The following is a 13,338-nucleotide window of genomic DNA, read 5'->3' on the forward strand; positions in this document are numbered from 1 at the left end:
GCCACCACTTTTACCTTTTTTTTTTTAAAAAAAAAAATGAAAATAATTTTTCAGTTGCAATCTATGGTTCCTAAACTAGCATGTGGCATTCATTTTGATAATTAAGGCACATCTTTGTGTCTTGGCACTTTACTGAGATGATGATGATGATGATGATGATAAATGGCCTCGGTCCTGTATACCTGAAGGAGCATCTCCACCCCCATCGTTCAGCCTGGACACTGAGATCCAGCGCCGAGGGCCTTCTAGCAGTTCCCTCATTGCGAGAAGTGAGGTTACAGGGAACCAGACAAAGGGCCTTCTCGGTAGTGGTGCCTGCTCTGTGGAACGCCCTCCCATCAGGTGTCAAGGAAATAAGCAGCTATCCTATAGCTATCCAATTTTTAAAAGACATCTGAAGGCAGCCCTGTTTAGGTAAGTTTTTAATATTTAATGCTGTATTGTTTTTAACACTCGATTGGGAGCCGCCCAGAGTGGCTGCGGAAATTCAGCCAGATGGGCGGGGAATGAATGAATGAATGAATGAATAAATAAATAAATATAATACACTCAGTTCTGCATCGATGGAAGGCTTTGAATCTGATCATGCTCTAAGAGTAGGATCAGTAGTGGTTGGGTGTGTGGAACAATATGGGATGGGAAAGCAATTATGGCAAGATCAAAATGCTATCTGAAATGACTAAGTAAAACGGAGGCAAGAAGCTCTGCACAAAACTTCTGTGCTTGAAGTTCAGCTATGGCAATGTGCACCACAGTCTGCTTGGCTTTTTTGAAAGTTCAGCTGTTGCACTTATTTATGGTTAAGAACTACTTTACGGATAACAATGGAAGTACCAGAATATCAAAATGTAGCTTCTCGATGGCTGTTCCTAAATATTGTGCTCTATAGCCACTGCTGAGCAGCAAACATGTACTTAGCTGATTCAACTGTTACTTCTGCAATGGAAGCTTTTGCCAAGGTGACTATGCTTGCTGAGATTGGTGGGAGTTGGAGTCCCAACAACATAAGGAGGACGCCACACTGGCTACCCCTGATATGGCATTTTCAACTTTCAACAAGGTGTTTCCCTAATGGGGGGGATAGATAAGGATACACTGCCATGAGCAACTGGAAACAACAGAGGTAGGTTCACTAGACAGAATGCCCAGAAACTCTAATTGCAGCTGGAGGTGGGGACAGGATATGCAAACAGTTTTGCCTATATTCTTCACCCATGTGCTTTCAAGAACTATAGGGCTCTGGAAATATGGCTGCAAAGCAGTATTTCTGTGTTTTAAATCCTTCTCCTGGATTTGCCCTGCCTCTTCTGGCATTAAAAAAAACTTGGAGGTAACAATGTCACCTCCAAGTCTCAGAAGGAGACATATGAGCAAAATATTGATTTACACTGAATTAATTCAAGCTGAGAAAAGGCAACCAATCAGATCAGTGAGAGCAACTGGAATACGAAGTAAGCAAAATACAGTTAAGCCAACTCTGGGCAAGATTAAACAAGACGAGTTCTAGCCTGGAATATATATTAGACAGACAGACAAACAGACAAACATTTGCTGGATGAGTTCATTGGATCTTTTTTTACTTGTAAGAGTAAAGCCTCAGTTTTTTGGTTTTGAGCAATATGTATTTTCCCTGTTTCAGAACAAATACAATTCTGATTACAGCATGTTATTTTGTAGAAGTTGTCATGCCCTAACCCTAAATTACACTATATTGGAATCTTAACACAAAGCCAATTCAGAGCTATAATTATGCTCTGATTGCAGGCAGTTTGTCTGAGATGCAATTTGGGGGGAAATTAACTTAGTGACAATTCTGTCCTCTTGTAAACAGCACTCCATTCTCTCTAGCTTACATTACACACAGTTATTCTTAACCACAGGCTTTTATTTATTTATTAGCATCTCTATGATCCAAACAGAAGGTAGTAAGTATCTTCCAGATTGTTTAGGTATTCTCAAGTAAATGTCAAGATTTGCACAGGGAATTAACAAAACAGTGGTATGAGTACTGTTTGTCAAGGACAAACACCTTTCTGCAAATGTTGAGAGTGTGTGGCACTGTACTTACCAGGCATTAAGATTTCCTGCACAGGTTGCATTAGAAAGCCAGCTTATTTTTAATGCCTTCAAATGAATAAGAACTAAGGCAATCTAAACTATGTACATACAAGTACTTTTTTTAAAAAAGTTGCATTTGTTTTATATTTTTACTATGTCTTTTTCAGTGATCCACCTTGAATAAAGTTTCAAATAAGGTATATCCATCTAAACTACCGTATTTTTCGCTCTATAGGACACACTTTTCCCCCTCCAAAAATTGAGGGGAAATGTGTGTGCGTCCTATAGAGCGAATGCAGGCGCCTTGGCTTCAGCGATAGCAACACTAAGCCTCCGAAGAGCAGAGGGAGCGCTCTCTCCGCGCTCCAAAGGCTTCGCGTTGCTTTCGCTGAAGCCTGGAGAGCGTGAGGCGTCGGTGCGCACCGACCCCTCTCACTCTCCAGGGATATCCGCGCGCAGCCCCTCCGGCAGGGAGAGGCTGCACGTGGCTATAGCTTCTTTAGCCCCGCGCAGCCTCTCCTAGCAGGGAGAGGTTGCACGGGGCTAAAGAGGAAGCCAAAACAGCGAGCGGGATGGATCCCGCTGGCTGCCTTGGCTTGTGCCATAGCCGCACGCAACCCCTCCGGCAGGGAGAGGCTGCATGGGGCTATGGCTTCCTCTTTAGCCCCGCACAGCCTCTCCCAGTAGGGAGAGGTTGCTCGGGACTAAAGAGGAAGCCAAAACAGCGAGCGGGATGGATCCCGCTGGCTGCCTTGACTTGTGCCATAGCCGTGCGCAACCCCTCCGGAAGGGAGAGGTTGCGCGCAGTCTGTACGCTGCTCTTTGGGGCTGGGGGGGAAATAAGATTTTTTTTCTAGATCCCCCCCCCAAAAAAACTAGGTATACCCTATGGTTCGGTGCGCCCTATGGAGCGAAAAATACGGTATGTGACAGGACTGTTGTGAGGATAAAAGTGAGGGTTCTCTTTCATTCAGCTTGCCCCCAGTTTCCAGCAGATGTTGTGGGGCCACAGCCAATTACATCATGGATGCCACAGGCAGAGGTACTGAAGTTCCCTCCACTAACATGTCTGCCACATCATAACAGCAAATGCAATTTTAAATGTAAAATTAAGTGATGCCATCACCCCACCCTCCAGTGCCAGTGGTTCTTGCATTTAATGTTTCATTAATCAATATTAATTATCCTTCAGCTATTTGGCACTGACTGTAGATCACAAAGCAAGACTGAATTGATTTGATTTATTATATTTCAATGCTGCTTTTCCCTCAAACGAATCCCAAAGCAGCTTGCAAACAGTAAGATTGTCACCTGGGAGAGCCCTAATTTCCCCTGCCCATTTCCCCTCCTTTCCATCACTGCACAGATGAATGTACACACAGATCAGATAGCAAGTTCTCTGTTAAAGAGAGAACGTACCATCGTGTTAATTAACAAGCTGATGGTTATTTATATACATCTTCAATTCTACAGCTGCATTTGAGATTGCAGCAGTGTAATTAGCTATTTCAGTGTTTCATTAACTTCACGGATACATAGTATTTTTGGGTCGAGAGGATTCATTCCTCACGAACACTCATACACAAGCGGAGGCAATGCTTACAAACAGCAAGAATGGTTCATATTGGAACTCCTGTCAAAACGTTTCGCATAGCAGAAAGCAATGTAGGTGGCAAGGGCGAAAGGGAGCCGTGGGCACTGAGACCTCTATTAATTCACGGGATAAGGCAAAACTGAAATAGATAGCATTTCTCCCATTCAACTATGAAACCCTCCAATGTACAGGGCTAAAAGAGACCTCTGTGTTATCGGTACCTGCACTGCACTTTGCATTACTCAAAAATAGCCATTTTTAGGACTGGCTCACAATTACATTCTACAAGCAACATTACGGGTAACCCAGGCTTGCATCCGAAACCTAAATACTGGATATAGGTGCGTTTGTTTGTCTGCATATGTATATGCACCTACCATATTACGAAAGTATGCAAGACCTAACGATAAAACCAGTTACTTTATTTCAACATGCATACGTCTTACCTGGACAAGTTCCCTATATGCAGACTTGGCCAGATTGTATGGTACCAGAAGATTGGATGCCAAAAAATAGAGAACTTCCAAGCCGGTGAAAATCATGGCAAATTTGTTGATGATCACAATAGTTTCCAGAGGGACCAGGCAAAGCCGTGCCAGCAGAGGGAGCATGTGAGCAGAGAAGAGCCAGATTTGTTTGGTTTTCATGACACAGGAGCAAAGGGTGCATACCACAAGCTGACCTGAAAGTGACAGAAAACACTGAATAGCGACATCCTTTCCATTTCAACAAAATCTGTATCTTATTAGTGGCTCCCACCTCCCCCAGTAACCTCATTAAGCAGCGCCACAGCCTAGAACGCAGCCTGACGCATCTTATTTTGATTAAATACATTGTCCTCACGCAACAATGATGGACTAAATCGACAGCAAAGGGGGAAGATCACACTGGGGATTCTGCAGGGCCGGATTTAGGTTTGATGAGGCCCTAAGCTACTGAAGGTAATGGGGCCCTTTATATGTCCAGCTGTCCTTTGTCAACAACAAATTGTTGCTGTTTTTTGTGTTGAATATATGCTATGTGGTCATTTATGGACCTAATAGGTATCTAAAGCGTAGCTGCCAACTTTCAGATTTGAAAATAAGGGATCAGCAGCCTCACCTGTCCTGGGGACAGTCTATGGGATATCTAACAATCCGGGATAGCAGCGGGAAGCGGCGCTGGAATAAGGGAATTTCCCGCCAAAAAAGGGAAGGTTGACAGCTATGATCTAAAGCCATTTGCACAAGTTGCCATGTAACCTGTAGGCACCCTATATATAGAATGAGCAAACCAGTGATATTATAGGGAGCAGGCTAGCAGGTGGGGCCCAATACTTATATCACTGGAGTAACTACACAAACTACACAACACAAAACACTGTTGCTGTATGTAGGTTTTATTTTATTTGTTTTTTATCTTATATTTTGTAAATGTACATCCAGTTGTTTTTTTCCTTTAAAATTTTTTGGGGGCCCCCAAGAGAGTGGGACCCAAAGCTATAGCTTGTTTAGCTTATACGTAAATCCGGCACTGGGACTATGCGTAACTGCCAAATCTAAATATGTAAAAGCTGCATATGAAACATAGCTCAGCTAGTCAAGCTGCTTTTTAACAGAAGGCAAAATTGTGGTTGCTGCATGTTTTGTGAAAACATGGGGACTGTGGCAAAAATATAAATATAAAAAATATAGCCCTAGGCAGTATGCTTAAAGCAAGGGTAGCAAACTTTGCCAGTCCAAGGCCCACAGTCCCTCATGGGTGAGCTCCCAGGGACCACATGGCAGTGGTGGGTGCGGTCAGAGACAAGTATGGGTGGACCAACAGATGTGATCCTTACCTTTGTACTCTTGGTTATATTCGGTCAGAGGTTTCTACACACACACCACTGCAAGCAAGCAAGCAAGCAAGCAAGCAAGCGGTGCTATCACACTTCAAAAACATGCACCAGAGCACTCAAGAAAAGTGTGGAGCACGACCAATGGGAAGTGTGGCTTAAAAAGGGTGTGCAGCCTGGGCAAGTTCCCAGGGGTCAGCTGGAGTTTCCTGGAGGGCCACATTTGGCTTCAGGGCTGAGGTTGGAAGGGCTGCCTTACATATTATATTTCAATGATACACAGTGGTACCTCTAGATACGAACGGGATCTGTTCCGGAGCCCCGTTCGCATCTAGAAGCAAATGTAACCCGTGTCTGCGTGGGTCACATTTTGGCACTTCTGCGCATGACATCATTTTGAGCGTATGCGCATACGCAAGCGGCGAAACCCGGAAGTAACGTGCTCTGTTACTTCCGGGTTGCCGCAGAGCGCAACTCGAACACGCTCATCCCAAAGCACATTCAACCCGAGGTATGACTGTATATTTTTATATTTATATTTACAGACTGGCTGTGTGTGCTTAACAGTGCAAACTTAAGCATGGTTACTCAGAACCAAGTTGCACCAAGGTCAATGGAGCTTACTCAGAGGTCAGGGTGCCTAGAACCACAGTCTAAAACTTGTACTGTTTGAAAAAGCTAAATAGCTTCCCTGCTGTGTATGTCATTACAAGGTATGTGCAGTTAATAATGAGAGGGAGGGGTGCAATTTTAATGGCTTTCGCTGCAGGAATAAAACAAAAAATGTAACGTATGAAGCAAGTTTCTCCACACCCAATAATTTAGCTCAGAGTAAGGGTACTTAACACTGAAATGCTGCTCAAAATATATTAATATGCCCAAGATGCAGCTTACTCATGACTCGTGAGGGAATACTTAGGAACTCTTGATAAGATAATGAGGCTTTCAACTTTCATAAATGGAAGGATGCCCTCATGCCCACAGTTAAGAGTGACTGCTGCACATAACACATAGACTCGGGCTGCAATCCTGTGCCCACATACCCAGGAGTCAACCATATGGAGCTCAAGGAGAACCCTATGGAGCTCAAGGAGAAATAATAGACCTTGCCTAGGATTGTGCTTTGAAAAGTGGCAGCCAGAAGCCACTTCATCTTAGGAAGACTGCTTCCCAATCATCCAACAGAGCCTAGGAGGTTAGCTTTCAAACTATCAGAGGTATGCACAAACCACAAAATTCAGATCAAACCCATATTCTGCACATCAGAAAACACCCCCCCCCCCACTCAGTCAGAAGTAGCTTTCCACCTTAGATGGTAAGCTTTCAAATATGCTTTTAGCAAAAGCTTGACTGTAGTATTTTTTTTTCTTTTTTTGACAGCTGGATCACCCAGGTGCCACAAAACCCCTTAGGGGTTCTGTCTTTGACTCCTATCACCTCATATAGACCCCATTTCACTTCTGAGGCACCTCACCTTAGTTCTGAATTCATCCAAATCTGATGCAAACCATTTGGATACTGTGTGTGTGTGTGTGTGTGTGTGTGTGTGTGTGTGTGTGTTCTAAAATGCAGGCAGTAATATACAAGGCTACCAGCATGAGTTTGACCAAACTGCGGGAGGCAGTGGAAGACAGGAGTGCCTGGCGTGCTCTGGTCCATGGGGTCACGAAGTCAGACACGACTAAACGACTAAACAACAACAACAAATATACAAGCTGTTTCACAGAAGTGAAGGTAAAAGTCCCATCTATGGAGGTGCTTATTAAGATGGCTTGAACTTTCCACTGTTTCTAGCTTAGTAATTGTTGTTTTCTATTGTGGCCCAAAACACACACACGGCAACACATTATAGCTGTTACACAATAAGCCTTTTAAAGGCAGAAAATCCTTTTGTGTCGAAGCTAGTGTCATCAGTGACACAGCAACACCAAACTTCCTATACTTGTACCTCTTGTGCACATTGACTGGGCGATCCTCCCTTCTGGGAGTGGGAAAGTGTCATTCATATAATGTATCTGTTAGAACCAAAGCTACGTCCTCCAATTCCATCCACAAAAATAAGACATTTGCTGATTTCCAGACATTAATGAGGACTGGCTGAATATTAAAGCAAAGTCTTGCTTATGGCTGCAGCTAAGTGAATAGTTCAGAACTTCTGAAGTACCGTACACATATTTGGTTACTTGAAGTTGCTCCACATTCATTTATAAGAGAATACAGAACATGATTCACACAACACAGATGACAAAACGGAGCTTGAGAGTGAATAATCTAAGAGCAGGTGATCTGAGTAATAGTCTAATTAAAGCAGCATATAAAATGCCCAAAAATTTAGCGCCTTCTCAAATTCCCCTCCTGTTGCTTAACTTCGTATAATTTTCTCTTTGCAGTTTTCCAATTATAGGTACAAAAAGTGAAGGCACATTGGAAAGCAAAGGCAATCTTTAAATTCTACAGAAGTGTTGTGGTGCCCCCTGATTGGTTGATGGTATGAACAAGCCTGTATGCCAGCTGTCTTCACCCTCTCAGATACCTTCAGTCTCACCCAACCACCTTGAGACACGGCTGAGAGTTAGACAATCCTGCTTGTCAATTTAACTTTTTAATTTTATTTTGTTAGGCCCATCTCCTTTTACATAATCACTGGTGCAACTGGTAATTTCTTGTCCCAGAGGGAAATGTGGAACACACAGCACGAGCCTGCAGTCAAAATTAATTACACACATCAATATTTAAAGCAACTTCGCAACCTTCCCATATGCCAAGACACACAAGATGGGGAAGTTTTAAAATTAGCCCAGTGTTCTTGAGACAGGGCTAGCTTAGTCAATGTGGCTGGAAAGAGGGAGAGAGAAAGAAAACAACCACACCAACAGCAGAGTACTTTTGTGCACCGGCCCATTAGTGTGAATGCTGGAAAATGGGATTTTTGAGCAATTAGTTCATCAGCTATGAAACAGAAGCCATTCATTTTGCTTGTTAAGCCCTTGCACTGAAGTATGATGCTTGGAGACTTAATCATAGCTGAGGGCTAATTTCCACTACAGTCTGTTTATCATTACACGAATCAGAAAAATGCAGGCGCAATCAGATCAAAGGGCGGCATATATTCTGATCTGAATGTCTCTCACAAGAGGCAAAGGAAATAAGCTGAAACCTCAAGTTTTAGGTCAACTGAAAGTATTCTTATCATGTGGAAGTTTTGTGGGAACAACCAGGGGTGCAGAGACTGATTTGATAGCAAAGGGTGTTCTGCTTTGTGCGCTTAAGCATGCCATTAATGCAGAATGGTGGCCATAACTCAGATTCCTGACCATATCTCTCCCCACCTAATCTTCCTATTCTCTCAAGGCGGGCTCAAGATGCCTATGCATGTTGCTATTTAAGGAAAAAAACAAGCTGAGAGCCATGAGTGCGGGGAGCATGTGTGTATATATGCACAGACAGATAAGGGAAGGAAGTTCCTGCATTGCACAACAGCATAAGAAGGTTAAACTAGAGCAACTTCCTGCTCACCAGGCCCTGACCTTTAGCAACCAACCACTATAATGCAAATGACCTATAACAGGGGTTGCCATTGTGGCACCTGCAGCCACACATGCACCCACAGAGGCATTTACGACTGAAATTAGGGTGGAAAGAAGGATTACGTAGCAATGCAACCAACAGAATAGGTTGTGGTGTGTGTGGTGCCCTTGTTTGCATATGTGCTTAACAGGCCCAAATGTGGTTGGCAACACTTGCCCTATATAGTGCTGACTGTTGAGGTTGAGCTTTCAGTTAGCAGGATCCCTGAGTGGTACAGTGCGCAGACTAGGCTGCTGGTAGCATTGTTTACCTGTTACCACTTGCCACTCTGAGATACTTCAGGATGTGAAAACTCTTTTACAGCTGAAATTGAGTCCTGGAGGTGGGCTTAATTAAGACTGGAGGATGCAGTTTTTTTCTTCACTTCTAATTTATTCCGCCACCACTCTTAGTTTCTAAAGGAGATCAAACCCCAAACATCATATAGTTGGGGGAGGAAATTAGGGTTAAGGGATGACACATGCTTTATGGCGCAAATCCTCCAAGGACTATGTTCAGTCCTTGTCAGTATGTTTTGCAGAGGGGTGTTGTCTCCCTTTATTTTTTGTATTTCCAAACTTTTACTTCTCTGCACACCTGGGCAGTCCTCAGAAATGTCACTTAACATCAGAAATTTAGGATACCAGTCTTTCCTGCATACCCATTGAGGACGATTTCTGTCCTACGAGCTTAACTACTAGGACTTTTCACATAAAGCCCCAGGAACAACAATTTTGGGAGAAAGGCTAGGGATTCCCAAGAGGATTCTCAGCTTACCCACAAGAGGTTGTATCTAAGTAATGAATTAACCTGAATGGGTCTACTCTGACTAAAAGTTAGCTGAATACAGTCAATTGTATTTTATAACTGCCCTCCTCCCACCCTCAATGAGAGGCTCAGTTTGGCTACTGGTGAAATGGAAACTGGGAAGTTAAAAAAAACTGAGCCAGCAGAACTGTTGGAAGATTAAAACTAAATAGTTTGAGACTTTAAAAATAAATGCCAAGAAAACAGTTTGGATCAGGAGCTTCTTTTCCAGAGTGCTCATGAAAAGAACATGCTAACTGTAAAATGGAAACTGAATGAAAGCATATTTGTAAGGAAAGAGACAATCCATTTCAAGATTACAAGTAGTCCCTGGTGGTAGGACTTTTTTCTTTAATGATCATAGAAATAAGTAGGTGTTGCGAAATTAGCTCAGAAAGGAAAGCAGCCAGCCTAGCCAGAAACAGCAGCTTTTTATTCCTGCGTTAGAACAAACACCTCTAAAGAAAGCTTTCAGGCCTCCCATCTCTGTTTTCTCAAAAACCACAACACATTCACCAGAGCAAAGAGACTGAAAAAGGTGGGATTTCTTGCTGAAGGCTGCATTACTGGTAGTTTCGGCAAATGAGCTGTTTAAAAAAGTTACTGCCAAAAGACAAGCTGATTTCCTGTCAGACCAGCTGTAACATCACCATAAAGCAGAAGATGAATATCCCTTTGTAGATGGAACATGCTTTGCTTATGAAAGAAGGTCCCAATAAGTCTTCAAAAACTGGTCAAAGCCACAAGGCCACCATGGACACAAAACACCCAAAATCAGTCTTGAGTACAATGCTAACTTATTTTTGAACAGCCTGGTTTGTAACTAAAAATAAAAATAAAAATGGATCAACATTTATTTATTTCCTTCTTCCCTTAAAATTTCAGCTCTCAGTTTATTTTAATGTTGATTGTTTAGTTAGGGTGTCCTCATCTACATCACAAAAAAAGTCATCTAAAAAGAGAGGAAAGATTTCAAGGCCCCTGCTGCTCTTCCTTATGGTTCTTGCTCTATAAACCAGTCAAAACATGCTTTCAAATAGAGGACAATCCTCTGATAGGCCTCCAAGCAGAGGACTGTCCTCTGGAAAGACAAAAAAATAATTAGAATTATTGATACAGTGCAGTGTTTTTATATAGTATAGTGGGTGTGGCGTTTTGTGTTAGTGTTATTATATAGGGGTTAACAGTGACAACAGTTTCCATTCCTGTCTCAAAACGGCCCCACAGTTTCTTACCAAGGGCCTGTAATATTTGAAAACAAGCAAACAGAATTCACAGAAACGTGTAGCTGCAATTCCCTGCCCTAAAGCTGGAACCTCCAAATATTACAGGCCCCTTACTGCTTAATCCACATAATCCAGATCACAGGTTGGCACAAATAGAAAACAGGACTGAACGAGCAGACCATTCCAAAGAAGACACAGAACAAGCAGTACCCAGTAACTGAAGAAAAGGAGCCAAAATTACAGCTATGGTCTGTGAAGCTACACAATCACTATTAATTTTGTTTGCTATAAATGGCAACACACAGGCAGATAAATATGGCTGAAGAGGGTGATTTTGATTATGTGAAATGTGCTTTCATGGTACAAGAAAGAACATGGTGCCGCTCAGGAGATGTCGAATTGGAGTGTACTCACCTATTAAGGCTGTCATAAAACGATTCATGGAAAGAGGTTCTAAGTACATTGGCCCTTCATAGCCAGACTCCAGCTCACTCCTCACATAATCCCTGAGGAACACAATGAAGTATTATTAAGTCAGGTGTAAGAACAGGTGCCGTTAACTGTTCATGCAAAAAGACCCTCCATTTCTTTTTTTGCCATGCACATTCCAGGAAATCACAGACACTTGTTGTCCATTTGTTTCGACAAAATCTAGCAAAGATTTGTATGGATGCTCCTGAAGTACCCAAGTCTGTTATACTCCTTTATCATAGTGTATCAGTCTGAGGTGGTATAAGGCATCTTCTGGTATTCCTATCCAAGTCAGACCACTGGGCCCATCAATCTCAGTAGCTGACCAACAGCAACTCTCCAAGGTTTCAAGACTGGGGACCTTCATTGCCCTACCTACTAGAGACTGAACCTGGTACCTTTTGCAGATGCTCTACCACTGAGCTATGGACCTTCTTTTTTACATCTGAATAGGGCCAATGTCACATGCGACCAATTGCGCAACTGGCTACTTTGCCACTATTGCGCACCATTGGGAAACAAGTGCTGTTTCCCAATATCACAGAGACAGTGGGGAGTAAAACACTCAGAATTCACAGAAGATTTTGTATACTGGTTGTCCTAGGTGCAAGCCATGAAAATGTCCTGTGTGAAATAGCCCTCAGTGAACCTACAACTCTTCTCATTTTAAACTAAAGCATGTATCGTGTCTTACCGTTCCTAGATATTTCACCAGCTTTCTTTAACCTGAATACATCCTATTGGGAAATGGGTTACAAAAATGTGACGTTTGCAACCAGATAAGCAGAACAAATAAGCCTCATAAAAATGTACCAATTTCATTTTTTTAAAAAAAGAAGTTCCATATACGCATCATGTTCTTTTCCTGTTTTGGGGTCAGGAACAAAAAATAATTAAAACCACTGTTGCATCTCTTCAAGCAGAGAAGCTTTCAATGGTTTACAAACACTTCTGTAATCCAATCTAAATACTAAATAATGAAATAATTGGGGCTACAAACAAGCCACAAAAAGGCTTATACAGCCAAACTTAAGGCTGTATACAACTTAAGCCATACACTGATTAATTAAAGAGGCAGCCAGGTTGTATTTATTACTTGCTCTCATTGGCAATGCTATTTTTTGAGTTAACTTTCAACAAGTATTAATTCTCTAAAGTGATTGATAGTGAGAAAGAGAGAAGTCTATTCTAAAATATATATAGTAAGTAAAAGGTCACATGCTCAACTTGCAAAACCTAAGTTCAAATCCCAGTTGAGATCACTGACTATTAGATGGTCTTGGGCTACTCAGCCTCAGTTTTCCCTCTCTCAAAGAAGTTTTAAAAATATCCAAGATCACAGGTTTTCCTGAGGACGTAAACCCTCTGCACATCTGCTACTTGATGCTACAAAATGTTTACTGAAAATAATGAAATGTGGGACTTACTTTTGGGTAATAATATTTAAGAGTGCAGATTTTTGTTTAAAATTGATGTCTACGCCTTGGACTTACCAATGGGCTTCTACAACTGAAACAACAATCCACAGAATTGGCTGCAAGGATGAATGAGACTGAAAGGCATACCAGAACCATGAAGAAACAAAGATCAAGCCTATTAGTATATTGCATCTGATCTTTTTAGACTCTCCAATAGCAAAAATTGAATTATTATTTCAGCCAGAGCTACCAATGGAAAAGAGTAATACTGAAACTCTCTCAATTCTTGCCCCTGCCCGCCAGATCCTTTTTACTAAACAGCTGCAATTCTACCAAATCTGCAATCTGAAGAGGTGCCAAGCTACATGTTGTTCCATGTTC

General features: G+C 42.2%; 1 protein-coding gene across 3 annotated transcripts in view; it reads right to left on the bottom strand.

Moving 5' to 3' along the window:
- The window catches only part of RNF145 (ring finger protein 145), a 60,859-nt gene that overhangs the window by 12,041 nt on the left and 35,480 nt on the right, over nt 1-13,338 (bottom strand). For all 3 annotated transcript variants that reach the window (XM_080988249.1, XM_080988248.1, XM_080988250.1), the window contains exons 4-5: nt 11,483-11,574; nt 4,099-4,334 (exon numbers count right to left, since the gene is read on the bottom strand). In XM_080988249.1, coding sequence (XP_080844375.1) covers nt 4,099-4,334; nt 11,483-11,574 — 328 coding nt within the window. The remainder of the gene's footprint in view (nt 1-4,098; nt 4,335-11,482; nt 11,575-13,338) is intronic.

This window comes from Podarcis pityusensis (genome assembly GCF_964106645.2).
Source record: "Podarcis pityusensis genome assembly, chromosome: 2".
NCBI classification, from domain to species: domain Eukaryota; kingdom Metazoa; phylum Chordata; class Lepidosauria; order Squamata; family Lacertidae; genus Podarcis; species Podarcis pityusensis.